The sequence below is a fragment of the Onychomys torridus genome, chromosome 11 (assembly GCF_903995425.1).
Source record: "Onychomys torridus chromosome 11, mOncTor1.1, whole genome shotgun sequence".
NCBI lineage: Eukaryota > Metazoa > Chordata > Mammalia > Rodentia > Cricetidae > Onychomys > Onychomys torridus.
In genome coordinates this window covers 30,867,547-30,889,273 of record NC_050453.1, presented here as the reverse complement: position 1 = coordinate 30,889,273, position 21,727 = coordinate 30,867,547, and the positions used below count along the sequence as shown (strand labels likewise).

Genomic DNA, 21,727 nt, shown 5'->3' with positions numbered 1-21,727 from the left:
TGAGTTCAAGGCCAGCCTGGTCTACCAAGTGAGATCCAGGAAAGGCACAAAGCTACACAGAGAAACCCTGTCTCAAAAAAAAAAAGTGCTGAAGTGTTTTAAAGACAAAATAGTCATATTTAAACATTGTGCTAATAAAAACTGAATTTCATTTCTCTTTTTGAAAGATTTTAGATTATTTTATTTAAACTAATTCCTTACCTGAACCCAGTAAATCAGTATTAAAGCATCATTTTATTTGCTTATTTCTCTTGATGATTCTCTTTCAAGGTACATTCATTTCATTCAAGGGAAGAGGAGCAGAAGCAACCACTGTTGAAAACCAGTGGGTAAAATTAGGTCAATGACAACATTTACTTATATGGTCGGGGGGGAAACTTCAGTGTCTAACCCTTTTTTTCCTGAAAGGAGACACTTCCACATTGTGGTAATGCAAGCACCTCTTCTCAAGTTTCACCTGTATTACATCATTGGTAGGAAAACTGCCCCAAAATAGCAAGTGAAACCATATACCTTTTCTGCCAAAAGAAGGCCTAAGACAAAATTAATAGACTTGTTTTCATAAGGTTATTTGACTAGTACCTCCTTAATTAGGTGGAAATGTTTGTTCACGAGGAGCTATGAGGGCAAAGAGGAAGGACGTGGAGTGAGCAGACACAGGGGCAGGGAAAGGCATCTAGACTTTCTGCCCTATTCTGTGATTAATTGTATAACACAGGTCCTCAGTGATCAACACAGTCTATAATTTGTGAGCGTTGTTTCTTTTCAGGTCTTCATACACGCTTGTGCAGTCCCATTATAAACAGGAAGCTCATTAAAGCACTTTCCTGGGGTTTTACTCCATCTCTCAGAAAATCCGCAGCCTCTGTGAATGTCTCATTATAGTAAGTACACATCTAAATGTACACACATCACACCGTGTGCATTTATATTAGCAACAACTTGTACATACGATATCATCAATCATTCTAGACATGCATTGTATCCCTTCTTTGCATCTCTATCTCCATTATGTAGGGCACCTTGGAGATAGGCCCGGTCCTGAGCAAAGCACCACTGTCCGGTCTGGTTGCCGGTTCCCACTGCTGATCAGGATGGTCTACCACTATGCAGGGCAAACATCCACACTGGAACACACTGCTCAGGGAAGCCCTCTTGCTTCTCCTGGCCCAGAACCACCAGCCCACTCTTCCTAATCAGGCTTCGGAGGATGTCCATGTCCCGAGTCACACTGCTGTCAGACAGGTCGAAGGTACAGCCCTCCCGTGCTACATTGTCCTTCAGGATGATAACACCGTTTTCTTTCAGGCCATCTCGGCACCGGGAAAGAAATGCAAGGAGGTCCTTATCAGTCAGGTACCCTGCAAGTGGGGCCAGGTTGGTAGAAAAAGAAGATGAAAGAGGGGGGCAGGAGGGAGGTGGGTGGGAAAGAAAACAAAGCTAAGAGTCAAGAGACTGTCACCTAGACGTTCACACAAATCACTTAATAGCTTGAAATGTTTTCGTTACAAGAGACTGAAAACTGAGATAAAAATAAAAAGATACCAGTCCTCTTTTAGGGGTTTTAATACCTTGTCTTTATATCATGTACTAAATAGGCACAAGACACTACTGCCTTTCCCAGGAGCCATTTCATGTCCTATACAACATAATCACATTTTGTGGTGGTGATGGTGGTGGTGGTGGTGGGGTGTGTGTGTGTGTGTGTGTGTGTGTGTGTGTGTGTGTGTGTGTGTTACAACAGTATAATTCATTGCTGTTTCATTTCCTAAGGATTTAAGTCTCAGAACGTTTAGTTCTATCAACAAAGAATGAGGATCAACCATTGATGGGCTCAGTTTTTAAGTATTTCCAACTATTTACATTTCTGCAAAGATGTGGGTTGCTCCCAAGCACTTGGTCTCTCCCTAGGAGTGATAGGAGAAATGCAGGGGGCTAGATTTGTTGGGAGATCACATGACAGCTAGAGCAAACATAAAGTGCTGTAAGTACACCTACAGCTCCTTCTCCTCTTTGTGTCCCTGTTTGTCCCAAGTGTCATCTTTCCTAGCTGGAAAATGGTGAAGGGTAAAAGTTATGCCATGCAAGACTGACCTGAGACCCACTGAATCCAGATGACATCATATCTTCCTGTGTGAGGCGTGAATTCCTGGAGGCTGTAGCAGTGGTAGCTTTCGACTTTGTCCTCGGTAACCTGCAGGTAGCTCTGGGCTTCAAGGAGGAAGGATTCCATCATGTCCACCAGTTCAACACTGCTGAAAACAGGCAACAAGACGTGCTTGCTGACCCTTCCTATTCCAGAGCCGCAGTCCAAGGCGCAGTCAGTTCCTGCTCTCCCTGGCCCCTGCAGAAAGACACCTTATGGGCCACTTCAAGTACAGAGACTCATCTCAAGTCTTGGGCATTACAACTACTTCTTCAAATCAAGTTTATTTGGCTCAGCTTTATATGATAAGATGTTTCATTTATGTGTATGACTTGATGTGTTAGTACAAGTTTATATAGATAATTATCTATTATCACATCATATATAGAACATTTCATTTTTTTCAGAAAAAGCCAAATATTTATAGTTCTACTGTGTTTTGCCACATTTAGCTCTTTAAAAAGAGTTACAAACTACTATATTAGCTTCCAATACAGAGTAAGTGTCTCCAAGAAATGAGCCATGGAGAGCTAGCTCTATGAAAACATATCTCTGATGACCATGGCAGCTATATGGACATGTACTATATGTTACTACTTTGAAAAACTGGGGAAGTGGGGTGGAGCCCATCATGTGTTTTCATGAGTTTCAAAATTACTCTAAATATTCACTTCTTGGAGACATTCAAATTAGTATTGGAATAATTGAATTTTTAGCTTTTCTAAGCTGGGTTTGGAGGTGCTCAGAATCATCTACTCCTTTTCTATGGGTGGTAACATTTGAGACCTGAGCTGAGGAATAGCCATTGCCCCACTGGCTGTCTCACCAAGATTGTATTGTAAAAACAACTCTGGCAACACACAAAACAGCCATCTGGATAATGGGTAGTTTCTTCAGACTCTTTGTCTACTTTAATGCTGAAAGAATATATATAATATATAATGCATATTTATATATAAATATTATATATGAATATATAATGTGTTTATATATATTGCATATATCATATTTTTATATATGTATTTTTGTACCAGAAACTACATGTTTACTGAAACAAGAACAACAAAAAAGCTTTAAGTAAGGCTACATATTAACTAGCAAGGGGGATGGGGAGGTGGTGCATATTGAAAAATAGCTAATATAAACATTCTCAAGCTTGCTTCTCTACAATTAAAGAAAGTCTTTGGACTTATGAAGAAACACTCAGCTGGTCTAAATTATTTAGTTGTGATTGGGACGGTAATAAGTTCGTGCTAGAAATTACAGTAATAGGATACTTGGAGTTACCAATCAAGATCTTACAGAAAGAGCCTACTCTTGATTTCTCAGGAACTAAGGATGAAAAATACAGTTGGCTAAGGATCAAAGGAAAACATGAATAGAAGGAAACATCAAAAAATGTGCCTTGCAGTCCATCCAAAAGGCTTCCCTTACGCTAGAAAGGCACAAGGGTAACAAAAGCAACAAGGAGTCAATGATAATGCTTTGTTCCAATGAAGTAAGGACTGTAATAAATGAATATTGATATGGCTGTGCTCCTAATATCCACAATAATTACAAAAACCAGAAAAACTTGCGTAGGATTATGATGATGGGGCTGGAGAGATGGCTCAGTGGTTAAGAGTACTGGTTACTTTTCTAGAGGTCCTAAGTTCAATTTCCAGCAACCACATGGTGGCTCACAACCATCTATATAGGATCTGATGCTCTCTTATGTCATACAGATGTACAAGAAGACAGAGTGTGCGCGCGCACGCACACACACACACACATACACATACATATACATATACACACATATATGTATGTCTTTTTTCAAAGACGTTGCAAATAATTCCCATTTTGGAGATGAGAAAACTTCAGTTTCTGGTATTACATAGCTAATGGCAGAACTAGAATTTGAGCAGGAACCCTCTGAGCCAAACCCAGTCCACATTAGGAACAACACCTACAGCGTTAACTCTGGCTCCTCTGGTAGGGCTAATGTGATAGTCAAAGGAATTCAAAGGCTTCATCCAGACTTGGCAGGAAGGGGGTGTATGATTGATTGTGATTTCTTCCTTGGATCTAAGAAGGAAAGCAGTAGAACACTGCCATATGCTTGCCATCTCTGCCTTCACTATGATGCCTCCCTTGTTCAAGTATTACAGCATACATATAACTGGTTTAAAGTCTCATGAAAGTCATAATCTTCTATATAAAATAAGAAACATAAAAGGAGATCGTTGTAAGTTACTAGCAATGACTAGTAGAAATTGGTGGATTCAGTAAGAGATTCTCATTAAAACTCTTCCCTGGAATTGCTTGGCTCCCAGCAGCTCTATTGGTCATGCTGATCTCATTAGTGTAGCAAGTGGCTTTAGAAGTAGACCCATGAACAGAGCTAAAAGACCTCAGGATTCTAATCACTGGACACTTGTTGTTCAATTAACAGACAATATGAGGCTGGTAAGTGAAGGAACCTCACCCTCTCAGCCTTCCTGTCATTCACCAAGGAAGCCCTTCGAGCATGTCAGCAATAGCCTAGGGTTTTTAACTAATTGATATTTAATCCCTCTGCATTTTAGACAGACAAACTGAGGACAAGGAGGTGAAATGTTCCAGTCAGAACTCCCTGTATCCATGGTTCTCAACCTTCCTAATGTTGCAACCCTTTAATACAGTTCCTCACGTTGTGGTGACCGCCCCCCCCCCCCCCCCGCTCCTCAACCATAACATTATTACTTCATTGCTACTTCATAACTGTAATTTTGCTACTGTTATGAATCATAATGTAAATATCTGGCATACAGGATATCTGATATGTGACCCACAAAAGGGTCGTGGCCCACTGGTTGAGAACCATTGCTCTGGAAGTGTCTTCACCCTCTTCAATTACAACCAATCAATTCAGGTGTCTGATGTTTGGCTACAACTATTCTTGAAACTGCTTTTCAACAGATGCAAATGTTCCTTTCACTCTGGTGCTGTGACCCCTAGCCTCTCCGACCATTGCCTGGTTGCTCTGTTCTGCTTCGCCCAAGGTGGTTGGCGCTGCCTCCCCTGTCTTGGCATCGCTGTTCTTTTTCTGTCTGTCACTCACAGGCAACATCTCTGAGAAGGGATATTTAAAGGCTGCTCTCAGAATCTACTTTCACCTCTTGGACCCGATGGCTGGAGAAGCTGTGACTGGATTGAAATCGGATGCCCTTGACACATGTGAACACAGCTTCACACAATGTGTGATTTCAAAACAAGACGGTTTTTATTTTCATTTTCACTCATTGTGCTATCTTTGTGTCTATGGATTCACACAAAAGAATAAAAACACTCTTAGTTATGCTGTTTGCAGTCTTATTGAACCTAATTGTTTTATTTTGCAGAGCATTAGCTTAAACCCATTCAGTCAAGTTGAAAACTAAAGTCAAAGTGCTTCATGGCCCTGTATAAACGCCATGAAATACAAATCAAATCTTACCATTGTAGTCATTCAATCTCTGACAAATATCCAAGAAGCAAATGGATTAAATGCAAAATCCTTCTCGTGGACTTCAACTTTACCCTATCAGTTATCAGCTAAGCTGGCATCATGGTGGTTCCACTTGTGGATTGTCTAAAGCAAATACATTTGCAACTAGATTAAACAGCTTTTCCCACTGTCCCCTGTCATTGAGTGTTGAAAGGAAAGTGAAGCTTTAAATTAAACAGTCTGCCTTTCCCCAGTTGACACAAGAATAAATCATGTCAGATACTCATATCCCCTAAGTCCTTGTTTCTTGACCTAGATACTAATTTAGCAGATTATTGAGGTCAAAGCGCTAAAATATCATTCCTTTAAACAGACTGTTTGTTCTTAGTTCAAGGTCACAGCTTTACAATGAGCCTTGTCTACTAAGAAGGACTCTTGTGTTTGTTTGAAAGGAACAGTCTGCCTCTTTTCCAACATAAATATGCGAGCATGCAGTGTTTCCTTTCCCAGGTCGTGGGCGTGCCTCTGGGCTCTGTCTGACCAGAATCCCTGTGGTCAGCTTGGCATTCCTCAAGGAGTGACAAGACAGCTGGATTACTAGCTAAGCTTCTGAAATGCCTTGGGATCAAAGTCGGCCTCACCATGAGGCAAGCAGAAGGGACTGCTTAGTTCAGAAAAAGAGTTGAGGTCTATAGTCTGTGAGGGAAAAAATAGGGATTTTGCTGCTTCATGAAACAAATGGAAAAAAAAAATATGGCGTGATTGAGAGCAAGGAATTTGGTGTAAGACTAACCTGGCTGGACTGAAGTCTCAGTGTGTGTATGATCTTAAGGATTTATTTCATCCCTTTAAGCCTCAGTTTCCACAACTACAAAAAAAGGGAGGGGCAGGGGGACTGACAACAGTTCTTACCTTTAAGGATTCGAGAGAGTAAACAGACGGTGTTCCTAAATGGCTTGGCAAAGTAACTGACCTACTTAGAACAAGCATGCCGTGAAATCAGCTATCAACACTAGTTTAGAAGTATTACAGATTACTCTGACATGTGAACATCCATGGCCATAAACCCTACACTTTTCAAACCTCTGTGGCTGCTTCTTACATCAGATAGACATCTCATCCTGATCCCAAGTGTCTACTGCCAGACTTGTGACTCGGATACTGGGTGCTTCAGAGGGCGCTTAGAATTCAGCACCAATATGATCTTCATGCTATCCTTCTGAGTAGGTTGACCGCTTAACCTTGAAGCTCAATATTAATAATGTTTCCTTTATCAAAATAAAACACTACCCACATTTAAGTCAAATGACATTGTATTGAACTCAATGAATTTTGCTTGCAATTAGGAGTTTCATCTTCAACAAGATCAGAGGCAACTTTATTGTGTGGGTTAAGATAGTCTGAAAACTAAATAAAGTTGCATGATATGTGATGAACATATGATAAGACATCATGGTATTATTAGTAATAGCCACACATTATTTATTTTATGCTCATTTTGTTCACTAAAGCAAGAGCCCAACATTGCTGGTCTTCTTTGATCTTTGGTTTTTTCACCAGACAGATTCGGTTGTTATTCTCTAGCCATGAATGAAAAAAACTGAAGCTAAATGCATGGAAATAACATGCTCAGAGTTGTTTATACATTAGCTAGAGGAACCATGATGGGTTAAAAAGCTTAGAATTTGGGCTCCTACATTCTACTGTCTTTTCTCTATATGACCTGGAAATTTCTTCTGCAAAAAAGGAAGAGGTTTAACCAAATCTGGAGTAACAAAAGAATCTCATATGTTCAGTTCACAAGCTGAACTATGTATAAAAATCATAAAGGGAGTCTATCATCCTTGTTTTCAAACTGAATGTAAACATGCATTTCCTAGCATATTTCATTTGTATTTTAGAGACTTCATTAATCAATCTGAAATTCTGTGACACATGAATTCTCAGCAGTCGTCTTTCTGAGTGTCAGCTGTTTACCTCTGACTCTCTGAAGATGTCTCTGTAATGGAGGACAGTGATGTCTGTACTACTAGTTCACCTTCCCCTGAAGCATGCAAGATTAGTTGGTGCTACAGTGGTCAAGTGCCAAGTAGGATAATCTGAGGGTTTGCTGAACTCCATCTCTCTGAACATCTTAAAACAGGCTTTCCGGCTGACCACTCAGCTGAGTCACATGGCTTTGACAACACAGAAACATGTGAGCTCAATTTGCAAGGACTTTGCCCTCTCACCAAGTATCAGTCAGAAAACTCACCCCAACAAATTTCCTAAGAAATTCACGAGAGGCCTGGATATCTGGGTTGGAGAGTTCAATAAAATTTCCCATCATGCCTTCTTCTGTGGGTGGGACCTCTTGGTAGAAAAGTTTGGCTCTGGCATAGAACTGCATCTCACCATCAATGACTTGGCTTGTTAAAGCATACAATTTTACTGCAAAAAATATTATCAAAAGTTATTAAAATGTATAGGATATAACAAGCTAATTTTTTAACAACATAATGGCTTTCTCAAAACTCCATGAATTTGTGCTATAGAGGAAAAGGCACTGATTTGATTTGATTTTTTTAGACAAGGTCTCACTATATAGTTATGGCTGTCCTAGAACTTGCTCTGTAGACCAGGCTGGGCTCAAATTCATAGAGATCTGCCTGCCTCTGACTCCTGAGTGCTGGGATTAAAGGCCTGTACTGCCATGCCCAGCATGGACAAGGGTTTTAAATAAGAAAATCTGGGTTTGAGTCCTAGCCCAGAGGCTTGCAGGCCATATAACACTGAGAAAACTATTTAAACCCTATGATCTTCAAGAATCTTATCTATAAATCACATTTACTTGACATTTTCATAATTGAACAGCTAGTTTAATAAACATCTTATCAAAAAGTCTTACAGTACTTTGTACAGTAGAAAAACAACCTCATCACATCATTCTAAGTAATGTCTCTTAGCTCAGTGCTTTATGAAAATGTTCTCATTAATTCTTGCTGTTAATCCCCATTGTTCGCTTCTTTTAAAGCAAAATATTTACAAGTATGTCTCTATGTCAAATACAGTATTCATGTATGAAATTCTGAAAACATTTTTAAAATTAAAATTTAAAAATGGCTTAATCCATAAGCCCCCCACCAAACAAACCAATTAGAAAGCAAAAAAATTCTTAAGTTCTACAGCTATAGGAAGAAAACTACTAAAGAAACAACAAAAGAAAAATTTCAGAGCTGAGAGAGACTGTAAGATCTAACCAGGGATAGCAAAGATGGACTATTGAAAATGCTAATTTACAGATATGTTTAAAATCTTCAAAACAGAAAGAATAAGAAAAGGGCCCTAATGCCATTTGAAAGAGAAAAAAATGATTGACATTTAAATTGAGTTGCTAGATTTAGAAAATAAAAATACAGGACTTAAAATTATTTGAATTTTAGATAAACAATAATTCATTAGAATAAGTATGCCTAAAATATTGCACTCTACATGGGACATACCTATAAACAAAAGAGTCAGTATAACTGGCATCTTTTACAAAATGAAGAGCTGAAGTTAAGCAGCTATAGCAAATTTCATCAGAAACAATTGAAAGCAATGGTTTAGTGGAATTAGTATTGTGAGGAAATTTTATTTTGAAGCTAAATTTAACACTCATTTAACTGTGAGAGTATTTAGTTCCTACAGATTCATTTTTCAGAAGTTTCCTGAAGCTGTATTTCAACCCAGCAAGGGTTAAAATCAAGAGATGATGTAGACAGAAAGATGATGTCACTAACATGGAAACCTAGCAAAAAGAAATCTGCAAATGACAACTACTTATCAGATCTGGAATAAAACTGTTCATACTGCAAGAGAAATTATAGGCTGGAATTCAGCCAAAAGACAAAGTAGCCAAGAATCTAGGATACATTGGTAAAATTCCAAAAAAGACATGTTTTGGTTCACAGTAACTAGAAATAAAATATGGCTAAAAGCTCTAGGTAAAATATACAATGGCTCAAACTTACTCTTATCATGAGATGAAAACCAAAATATGGCATAATTTTAAGTAGAAGGAGTCAAAGGAAAAATAGTATTTAGCCTTAACTAGGAATGTTTACTTTTCTTTAGGTAACTCCAAAAATTGTGACGTTAAAGCAAGGTGCTGCTTGATTCTAAAGTCAATAACTACATACTCCCAAATTTTTATTCTAAAGGTTAAAAATACAATAGACAGCATGTGTCTAGAACTGGGCTCCCATTATGGAGTTAAGTCAAGATTTTCCAACTTGAAGATACTGGAACTAATGTTTGGGTCACAAATGACCATGGGTTTTCTGAAAGAGTTACAGGAGTCAGTTTCTAAATAGATTATTTTCTGGAGACCAATATGGTATGTATGATACATAGTCTCCTCAATGGATATTAACTATTACACATGTATGTTAGTTTTAAAGTACAAATCTTTTAAAGATGTTGATGTATAGCATCTTTTTGTCAATTTATACACAACTGTATGAGATAATACAAAATGGAAAGCAGAGACCTCATGCTCCAAACCAATAGGTAGCTGACCTACCTCTTCTCTTCCCGCACTTGCCTAAGTAAAGTCTTATACAAAAACCAAGTAAACCAACAAATGTTTATAAATTCAACAGAGATGGAAAATGTAGGCATCACCATCCCAGAATTATCATGGTTCCAAATTCTTCTGCAGTCCTCAAAACCTCAAGCTGGAAAATCACAGAGTTTTCTCAGGATTCAATGCTGTTCTGGGATTGCAGATGAACCATGGCTCAGTGACTCAATCTGTTTTCCTCCCCTCCACTTCTTGCTGTTAAGGAGAAATTGTGCTAGAGTACATGTTTGGAGATCAGAGGATAAAATCTCTCTCCAACACATGGATCCCAGAAATCAAACACAGGTCATTGGTTTGGCATCTACTACCTTCAATCACCTACCTAGCCATCTCACTGACCCCCCTCAATGATTCTGATCCAGGTAAAGCAGCAAAGTAGCCACATTCATCATCACTTGCTGAAGTCACCAAGTGGGTAGTGTACATTAAAAGTCTTAATCTAGAAACGGGCATGGTTCATTACATCAGCAGCATTTTGGTTTCAAGTCCATGCTGAGCTCAGCAGGTTTCAGCTTCACTAGGTGGGCTTTTATGATTAGGGGCTTGAGTTCTCATTTTCACCTAACTGACAGATGTATTTCTCTAAGAAAGATATATGAGGTGTCATGACCAATCCCAGGTTCTGCCCCTTGATGGCTCCTGCATAGTTCATGGTGGCTTAAATAAGGCAACTAGCCACCAGCCCACATCTTTTTACAGTGGAAATTCATGTAGGGGTATTTTGTCACAGAATTGCAATGTCTCTGTAAATTTTGAGATTGTATGCAACAGAGAATAGGACAAAAATGGCACTTATTTCTTGACCCATATTACCTGTAATTGATCAAATATATATATATACATGTAAGGAACCCATCTCATTGGTGATGTAATATAAATGTTATATATACTTCTTTAGATGAAAGGAGCAAGAAAGTAAGTGTTTAATTGTCCAGATCAAATCCCTGTTCTATGCAAATCCAACACCCATTGCTTCTTCATCTGACATTTGACCTGAAACTGCATTAGGTAAGTAGAAAAAAGAAAGAAGGAAAGAAGGAAGGAAGGAAGAAAAAAACCAAAGAAACAAAGTTTTTTCTTTATTTCTTTTTTTCCCTCTCCTTTTTTAAAATTTATTATATTTGTGTTTTAATTTTACACATCAGCCATGAGTTCCCCTGTCCCACCCCCTCCCGCCCCCCCCCCCCCCTCCCCTCCATTCACATCTCCTCCAGGGCCAAGACTCCCCTGGGGATTCATTTAAACCTGGTGGATTCAGTACAGGCAGGTCCAGTCCCCTCCTTCCAGGTTGAGCAAAGTGCCCAAGGTTCCAAACAGCCAGCTCATGCACTAAGGACAGGTCCGGGTCCCACTGCCTGGGTGCCTCCCAAACAGTCAGTTCAAGCTATTCAATTGTCTCAATTATCCAGAGGGCCTGATCCAGTTGGGGGCTCCACAGCCTTTGGTTCATAATTCATGTGCTTCCATTCATTTGGCTATTTGTCCCTGTGCTTTTCCAATCTTGGTCTCAACAATTCACACTCTTACAGTCCCTCCTCTTTCATGACAATTGGACTCCTGGAGCTCCACCTGGGGCCTGGCCTAGGATCTCTGCATCCACTTCCATCAGTTATTGGATGAGAGTTCCAGCACGACTGTTAGGATGTTTGGCCATCTGATCACCAGACTAGGTCAGATCAGGCTTTCTCTCTACCATTGCCAGCAGTCTACAGAGTATGTATCATTGTGGATTTCTGGGGACCTCACGAGCACTCTGCCTATTCCTTTTCTCATGTGGTCTTCATTTATCATGGTCTGTTATTCCTTGTTCTTCCTTTCTATTCTTGATCCAGCTGGGATCTCCTGTTCCCCTAAGCTTTCTTTCTCTCGAACCTTGTCTTTCATTACTCTTTAAAGAGAAAAATGCCCTTGTAGCACTAGTACTACAAAAATAACAAGTATTTTAAAATTTGGGACACAATATTTTTATTAATTCTTCAAGACTTTCATACACTGTATTCAAGTTTTTTTAAAATTGTGCAATGAAGTGTGTGGTGATGCCAGTCATATGGCTGAAGTCCATTATAGTTAGGAGATGTATGGTGAGTTCATTTCGGAAATTCTAAGTGTTTTAATAAAGATGTTTTTAGTCACTCTCACTTTTCACCGTGGCTGTGAATAGGTAGCCACTGCTCTTAACTTCCTCCCCGAAAACTGATTCTTCTAGAAGGGATCAAAAAGAGGAATAGTACCTATTGAGTGCTTCTTACGTGCCTGGAATTGTCCTAGGCACTTCATATTATTTCTTTTAATCCTGCAAGCCTGGTTGTTAATATTTTAGAAGACCAGAGTTAGAGTGATCACTTCTCAGATGAATGCTGGGATCATAGGACTTAGTAGAGTTTCTCTTAGCAAAAGACATATCAGAGCAGGTCATAAAACAAGCCCATTTGACCAAAGCTTTTGTCCTTCTGCTAAGTTACCCAAAACCATTGTTAAATAACAATGTCTAGGAGCGATTACACGCCATGTAAAACAACTGGTAGTCACTGATCTCCAGGTATTGAAAAATGTGGTTATGCTAGAATATTACTGATGGTTAACTTATGTGAACATCTCCAACTGGGCTATATCCAGGTCCCCTTAAGAAACTAAACTAAAGACTTACACATCTTTTCCTGTACTAACTCCTATTTGTTCATAAACGGCTACCTTTAGAAAACTTTTCAAGCCAAATCTCCAAATGGATAATGTCACCGAATTATATGAACCTATTCAGTGGCCCACCCATCTGGATCCTCTCACAGAATCAATTTTCTTCATAAGCCATGCTTTCTATTGCTGTCAAACTGAAAGTTATATGTGGAAAAATGTAATCACTGCCTACTTTAGCTGAGTGTCCATTCACATTGGTAAGTAGGATATGTAAGAGTTTTAAAGTAGCCTGGGATACAGATGCCTGGACTTTAATCCTGCCCTTTCACACACCGCTGCAAAACCATTGGAAAACCTTCCCATTCCTCTAGTTTCACAAATATAAGTTATGGGAAATAAGAACACGGCCAATAGGATGCCGTGACAATGAACTGAAGTTTTTAAACATGTAAAACACTAAAAGTTATGAGCTTGTTTCTGCTTTTCCTGAAAAATCTCCTAAGGAAAACAGCAAGGCTTCATCTTCTATGGCACACTTCAGTCCTCTGGGTCTCAGCATACATCTCCGAAGCCAGTCAGAGATGCTTGAGGGAAGCTCTCCATGATGGGTCTTACCACAGAGTGAGCAGGAATAAGACTGCCTTACACAGATGGTTGGAGGGATGGGGAAAGGAAAGGGGGAATCAAAGACTGGCTAACCCTGGTGAGCTCCATAATTACCCCTAAACAACTAGCCCTCTGTGCAGACCCTACAGGCAGGGTTCGCTAACATTTTAAAAAGAGAGACTTTATTTTCATTTTTATGAAGTCTTAAAGTCATCAAGAACAAGGGAAGCCAAACACTAAAACACTTCTGTGGGGCAGCGTCTCTGCTGGCTGTTTTATTTCCAACCTAAAAGGCATAATATCCGCTACAGCCTGAAAACTTGCACATATTAAGTTTATCGTCTTTGGTAATTCTTGCTCTAAAAAAAAGTTAAATGGTGACTTTAGAAGAGGCCAGGCACAGAGGAAGTAGAGGAAAACCTAACACCTACTGAAAACTGATGTTTGTTTGTTTTTTGACATGTATACTGCATGTAATTCTTCTAGTACCCTTGTTATAGTTTTGAGGAAACTGATGCTCATAGGCATTAGTAACTTGCAAGATCACTTATCCAGTTTGTGTAATGTAAGACCATAATACTTATTCAAATGTAATTCTATAATTGTTTCTTTCATAGGATATGACAAGCTTGATCAGATAATAAGTATATGATATAATCATCTCTAAACAGCAATGTGTTTTGTTTTTCATGGCAGAAGCACTCTATGACTATATGAACCACTCACATCACCTGTAATCTTATATTTATGGTCAATGAACTCTAAGAAACATTTGACATATTTCATTTTGGGCTAATGTATTTAAAGCTACCAAACAGGCCTTTAGCAACATTTTTTTTTCCTTTGTCTTGGTGAATAGTGTTATCTGGCTGATGGAGACTGTATCATCCTGGATAGCTGTCCTCATCATAATAAATAATACATGTCAAAAATGATAAAAAGAGTAGATGCATGGATGCAGCCAATTATATCTCAGAATTCATTAGTTGCTGCAGCAGAGCCTAACCCATACCAGCTAATATTATCCTCAGCTACTGTTGTCACACAGGTCTGTGGATACAACTATCTTACTGATTCTCAGGGAAAAACTAATGCCCAGGCTGGATTCTCAGGATAGAAAAAAGAAGGAGTGTCCTTCATGGAAAGTTAAGTAATGATAAATCCAACTTTGGCCTAGAACAGAGTGATTTTGTTCTGGTTTTACTCACTAAAGAAACCCACCCAGTCTCTCAGAAGCCATTAGTGAGGCAAAAACAGAAACTGAGAAAAGGACCTTCACTCTACTAAACCTAAGTAGAAAAGTTATACTTTTCCCTTCATCTTACTTTGGGTTTCCATGGGCTATATTGCTAAACACATCAGTTTTTTTGCAATTGATTAATCAACTGTTCACACAATCAAAAAGGAAAAGACAGATAAAATAAAAACACGTAAAATCAGAATGATTACATCAGATTAAGGAAACACCAAGTATTACTTCTTGGTGACATGTTTCAAACAAACTTTCATCTGATTTTGAGTGAAGATTGTTTTATCTTTAACTGGTTTACAGCTACATTCAGAAATGAGTCCCTTTTCTGTCTGGTAACCATTTTAAAGGCTGTCTGTCTGTCATCTGTCCACTAGTTACATTCTTCTCAGTTATTATAGTTGATGGATTTCCCAGACTAAACCACACAGTGTTGCTGAAGATTCTTACTGAGCTATAGCCTAAAGACTGTCCCCCAGAAGTCAGTGGTTTGCCAATGTCTGGAGCCGCCAGGTCATTACACCCTTCCAAAAGATCACCCAGTTTTTCTATTAGGATAAAGGAGATGCATATGTTTTACTGGAAGAAGCCCTCAACTTGCTTTGGTGTAATTCTCTCTAAATCAGATAACACACCTCTGAATTTTTCTTTTTCACTTAAAAACTAAAATTGTAGGGAAGAAGTAGGAAAGTGGAAGGGAAAACAGTGATATTTACCCATAGTGTAGCTATAAGAATCAAAACTTTAGATGAGAAACATTTTTATATGAAAGCTATATAAATATAAGGTGGAAGTATCTGTAGGTACAGAATTAAAGAAACCTCAGAAGCAAATTTATAAAATGAGACTTTGATAGCTGCTAACATCCAGGTTCTTGAATGTAACACTAAGAACTATGTAGTTCTTTCCACAGCAGGAATCTGGGGCCAAATCAAGTGCACAATGGGGCTTTCAGACAACCTTAAGCAAACAGACCAAGGCTGAGAAACAGCATTCTTGTTTTTGCTGGGAGAAAACATAAATCAAAGAGGCAGGAAGCAGGCACTTCACTCTTTAATCAGAAGTCGTTTCCTCTTTCGTGCTGGTTAGAGTGTTCTGAAGTCTGTTACCTTTCCACTGGTTAAGACAATGCTGCAAACACACCTGACAAGCTTTCTATTGCTCTCTTGTCCCATTTCCCTGAAACTAGGGGAAAAACAAAAATGGAAGGCAGACTATCACCCCTTGATATCAGAAGTTCTCTTATGATACCTGTGACTTAGGGAGGCCAGAGCAGACAGCATGTGCGCGTGCACAAACACACACACACACACACACACACACACACACACACACACACACACAGATGCATGCATGTCCCAAGCACACTTTGATCCCTTATCATGTAATCTATTTTCAATTTTTGCTTCACATACTATTACATTAATATTCTTAACTGCAAGCTACCTAATTTTCCAACTTGAGCAACCAGAAAACACACCATTGACAACTCAAGAATTGAATTTCTCTAATCCTCACAGCCACCCAGCTGACACCTAGAGCAGCAAGTCACTATGCCTGAGGGGGGCATGAAAACCCTAAAATAGAGTTCAGCCTTGCCAGGCAGCACTTGATCCTCCCTTCTCCATAAAAGAATGTCATTGAAAGCATTGCACCCACTGACACTGGTCTGGATTCTCCTTAGCTGAAAAGGACCCTTGTTCTAACCTTTCTACTAGGCACCCCATAACCTCATACAACCCATCCAGTCCCTTCTTGTCCCTCATCTAACAGCTCAGACCCACTTACCCAGGGGAATTTTTTCCAGCAAGTAGAGATAGCTCTGAAAGAAGTCATTGCGAATGGCTTTGTGAAGGATAAAGGACATGCTATGTCGACAGAGTTCATCATCGGTCTTCTGCCAGCGGGATCTAAAGGCAAAATGGGCTCCCAGGTGGGCCATGGTGAAGGGGGATAATAATTATTCCTGCAGAGAAAGGAAGCTTGTCTGGCTGCTCCTTTGAATTAGTCTTCTCTTCCTCAAAGAACTTGAGACTGTCATTTTAAACCAGTCCCAGGCCCATCTATATCAGGACAGGCTGTCATGGGTTGTAGGGGGAGGGAGAGCAGACATGGGGAGGTCAGGCTCTTGGCACATCCACCCACCGTCTGATTGCTTGCGCGACACCACTCCAAGCCAGCAGGTGCTAAAAGTAAAGATGGAAACAGGCTGAGTGAGATCCTGCTTCATCCAGGGAAAAGCACGCTTCCCTCCTTTATAAGCGGCTTCAAATGGACTCAGGCACTGCCTGCTAACACCCTGAATACTTACTTTAATTTGGCTCTGAAATTGGAATAGCCTAATTTCCACTTCAAAGAGTTGTGAATATTTTGCAGGAGATCCTATTCCCTGATTTCCATGGCTCCTAGAACACGGAATCCTCAAATTACAAGGACCCTTCAAAGTCATCTTAGCCACTCACATTCCTTTCATCAGTGCAATTTTTTTCCAAATCATTTTATAGAGGTGGATATGTGTTTCCAGTGTTCAAGGATCTTCCAAAGGGGCAATTATTTGAAAGCCCGTTTTGAAATTAAATACTCTTCTCTATCAGCAAACTCCTCCACTTCACTTGTTCTGAGCAATGCCTGTTCATGCAAACTCGTTTGTTTCTGTCTACTGTGAATATGATTTTCCTTTAAAGTACATTTGTGTTATGTACTATCTTCTGATTATCTCTCCAACTCATTTCTCTGCTGTTTGCAAGATACTACGTGTTCTAGAGGCCAACTTATGCTGACTATATCAGCAAACTCCATTACCCTCTGATTCAGCCCGTAGACAGTGCCATAGTTGAGGTTAATAATGAAGTCAAGTTATTTATTCAGTCCCCTGGCACCAGTATTTCCTTGGAGATGCCCCAGGATCACTCTATGCTTTAACAAAAAAGTCTTTTCATTTGACTGACTCTCCTAGCCCTCATCATTTCTCCTGTGCTTTACTGCCTGAGACCTGGGGATAGTGGTGAGTGAGGGTTATTGCAAGCCCTACTCCTTGCAGTTTTGCCTATATTTTTATAAATAGACCCTTTCAAACTCAGCTCAGAGTCCAACCTGTGACAGGCACCTGTTCTTTGCAGGGATCATGACTACTGTTTTACTCTGCATATGTTCCTAACAGGAAACTACACACACACACACACACACACACACACACACACACACACACACACACATGAACTCCATGTACTATTGGTCCTATACCATGTGCTCCCACTAACCTTATATACAGTGGACATATTAAATTAGACAGCTTATGAGATGAATTCTGTCTTAGTTCAGACTGCTACAACATTACATAGAGTGGGTGGCTTAAACAATAAACATTTATTTCTCATAGTTCTAGAAGCAAGGACAACCAAAATCAAAGTGCTGGCACACACTGTATTTACTGAGAGACCTGTTCTCAGTTTCCAGTTGGTTCTCTTCGTATTATATGCTTACACGTCAGAGAGCAGAGCATGTGATCAAGCCTTCGTTCACATCTTGACGGGATACTAATCTCATTCAGAAGAGCCCCACTTTTTCTGCCGATGACCATCTCTGTACATCGTCTCTCAAACCTTTCACCTTGAGGGGACACAAACATGTCACCTGTAATCTCATCTTCACCTTTTCCTCTACACGTTAATTCATGCCACCTTTTTCCTTGAGTGTAGACTGAAATGGCTGGCTCAACTCTAAAGAAAAACACGTGCCAGCAGTCATGGGATGGCACATTTAAGATGAGGTCATGAAATGACAGTCATGAGCATCTTATTTCCCTATCTTGATTATTTTCCCTGACTTCAAGCCACCAGCCTACTATGAGCTTCCCAATGGTGAGGACCATGTAGCAAGGAAATGAAGACCTCACACAGTCCAGGAGGAGCCAAATCCCTAAGTGAACCTGAAAAGAAAGCATTTTCCAATCAGAAGTTTGGTTATAACCTGATGGGAGAACGCAATCCGATAAGCCACTCCAATTTTATTAATCCACAGTAATACATTGGTTGTTTTAAGTAGCTGAACTTTGGATAATTCTGTTACAATATTACATAGAATAATTAACCCGTCACCCTTATAATATTGAGAATTGAACTGTAATCTCCCAAAGTTTGCTTTGTATGCTCATCTTTTACTGGAAAAGGAAAGGATTCATTCATTTGGTTCTTATGTATTTTCCCTCACCTTCCAATGCCTCTATGCTCTCTTTTCCCATTGTCCATAACATAAGGCACAGCAGTTAAATTTTGGTTACCTCATCTCCACCTCTGGCTTTAGGACTTGCTGAGAACATAGTTTGTTACCAATTTTCCTTTTCCACAGTTTCAGTTCATGAGCAGGTACTTCTCTCAGGCCTGGGCCTTATTGAGAGATGGCATTCCATTGACTGTATTTTTCATAAGGATACAGTCATGTTATCTGTTATTGTTCATGCCATCTACGGTTTTCTGTGCTAGCAAATGAAATCTTGTCTAGTGAAAACACAATCATAAATAATTTTTACTCAATAAATTTTCATAAGAATGCAAGCATGTCTAACTTTTTTATTGCAACAGAATACTGACATCTACAAAGTTTGCACTTGAGAGTTGCACAGTGGAGTTATAAAAAAATCAAAAAATATCTCATAAAGTTTCCAGCAGACTTACAATTTTGTGTTGGTCCAAACTCACAGCTATCCTCAGCTACATGTGGGTCACTGGCTGGACATGCTTGGTAGACGATGTTCTGATTCCAAATCAGAACAAGAGAACTTCAAAAGCGATTATTTCATAATGCATAATGAAGGATGTATTTTTATTTTTAATTATGTGTGTGTGTGTGCATGCACGCATATGCATGCTTCTATGTGTAGGTATGTGCGTATATAAATACAGATGCCCAAATTCCAGAAAAGGGTATTGAACCTCCTGGAGCTAGAGTTACAGTTTTGAGCCACCTGTTATGGGTGCTGGGATCTGAACGCAAGTCTTCTTCAAGAACAGCATGTGTTCTTAACTGCTGGGCCATTTATCAAACCCCAAGAAAGTCTATTTATTGGGATCAGATATGGCTGAGTTGAAAATTCATCCCCCGATATGTATATAGGGTAACCTTGACAAATTGATTTCTTAGTCACTCTGAGCCTCACTTTCCTCTTATGTAATACAAAGATAAGATAATGGTATGTGCTATGTATGATGTGAGTACTAAAGGAGCACTCCAGCTAAAACATGAGAATGCTGAACACACATACATCTTCAATGACTGCTCATCATCATCATTGGTAGAAAGCCAATAATGAGTTTCAGATGTCCAAAACATCTTATCTGCCAGTTCTTAGGTTTTATTCAAGAAATTCACCACAAACATACTGAGAAGATGAGTCATATTCAATGAAGTTAAAAATTGAAGCAAAATCCAAATGAAATGGACTATGAGAGTTTATCCATGTGTCTTTTGGATTTTTCTGTTTTTGGAAACTGAGCTGAAGATTAAGACGGCCATCTTAAAGGGGCTGCCTACTAGAATGTGTGCACTGGTGTGGATATGAACACACACACACACACACACACATTGACATTGCATGTGTGGATTTTTTGTAATTCAGTTGTGTGGTTCTTAAGTATGAACTTTCGAAATAACAAGTCGTACCACAACGTCAATATGTATTGTGTTCACAGGGCCAGGAAGTGCACACACTATTCTCCTTTGTCACTTGTATTAGTATCTCCAACAGGATGCCGATTCTTCACTCTCAGTAAGATTCTGGTCTTAGGAGAGAACTAACTGACTCCAACTACTCACACTGCTTATCTGTCAATTAATATGGGCCAGTTTTTCAGTGTTTAGAGAACTAATTATCTACTATGAATTATAAACTTGTTGTATCTGGACAAGGTTTATTAAACATTCTAAGATCTTTATATTTCAGACCTATAATTTCTGAGTGGGATGAAAGACTGATTAGTTCATACAAAACACCATTGTCAACTTAGTTTGTTTCTGTGGGTTACATTAGATTTTGTGACTATTTCTCCTAGTTTCCAGCTCGTTGCATTTGCTTCCTTACGGTGATCATTTTTCTCTTACAGTTGAAACGCTCTATTTGTTGCCACCTCACAACTTTCTTGGCTACATTTACACCTAGTGAGTGAAGTTATGATATACACCTCAGGTCAACCACAGGTATCCAATTTCCAGGCAGGGAAGAAAAACAATGAAGTAAAAGAGAGAAATATGACTTCAGCAAGTAAAGGGGGAAAGTGAATTCATCCATTTGATTTTCTTTCATGAGGATCTCTGTGAGGGGTGTGATGGGCAACTAGAGCTGAGAAGACTAGATTATCATGCAGAGGTTCAGAAGAAAGGGAGGCATAGAAGAGAAGCCAGATAAGAGATATATTTGCACAAATAGCCAAACTAATGGAAACACATGAACTATGAACCAAAAGCTGTGGAGCCCCCAACTGGATCAGGCCCTCTGGATAAGTGAGACAATTGATTAGCTTGAACTGTTTGGGAGGCATCCAGGCTGTGGGACCCAGACCTGCCCTTAGTGCATGAGCTGGCTGTTTGGAACCTTGGGCTTACACAGGGACACTTTGCTTAGCCTGGAAGGAGGGGACTGGACCTGCCTGTACTGAATCTACCAGGTTTAAATGAATCCCCAGGGGAGTCTTGGCCCTGGAGGAGATGGGAATGTGGGGGGAGGATGTGGGGAAGGTGGGGTTGGGGGCAGGAGGGGAGAGGAAAGGGGAACCCATGGCTGATATGTAAAATTAAATTAAATTTAAAAAAATTTGTCTGAAAAAAAAGAAATATATTTGCTCTGCAATATAAGAAACTTAATATTTGAAAAGTTGGTTCCATATAGAATTCCTACCAAATTAAAATTCCATAATGTTAATTTGAATTCAAAATAAGGGATGAAATAACAGCACTTTCAGCCAAAGAGACAGCGTGTCACTAATAGATGCTCATGGGGAGAATGACTTTTTTAAAAATCCACTTCAGAAAAAAATGAAACTAAGAGAA

At 39.4% G+C, this 21,727-nt stretch overlaps 1 protein-coding gene across 1 annotated transcript; it reads right to left on the bottom strand.

Moving 5' to 3' along the window:
* Positions 1–918: 918 nt before the first annotated feature.
* Mettl11b (methyltransferase like 11B) lies at positions 919–16,804 on the bottom strand. Its single transcript, XM_036201832.1, has 4 exons — positions 16,475–16,804; positions 7,849–8,024; positions 2,095–2,344; positions 919–1,361 (listed from the first exon to the last, which is right to left on the bottom strand). Exons 1-4 carry the CDS (start codon positions 16,626–16,628, stop codon positions 1,090–1,092), a joined length of 852 nt encoding a protein of 283 aa, XP_036057725.1. The 5' UTR covers positions 16,629–16,804; the 3' UTR covers positions 919–1,089.
* Between the last annotated feature and the right edge of the window lie 4,923 nt (positions 16,805–21,727).

Excerpts from the sequence above, each read along its gene's own strand:
- Mettl11b (XM_036201832.1), bottom strand. The coding sequence starts at position 16,628 with ATGGCCCACCTGGGAGCCCATTTTGCCTTTAGATCCCGCTGGCAGAAG. Across the intron at positions 8,025-16,474 it reads GCTGGAAAAAATTCCCCTGG|TAAAATTGTATGCTTTAACA; the intron begins GTAAGTGGGTCT and ends TATTTTTTGCAG. Across the intron at positions 1,362-2,094 it reads CTGGATTCAGTGGGTCTCAG|GGTACCTGACTGATAAGGAC; the intron begins GTCAGTCTTGCA and ends CCCCACTTGCAG.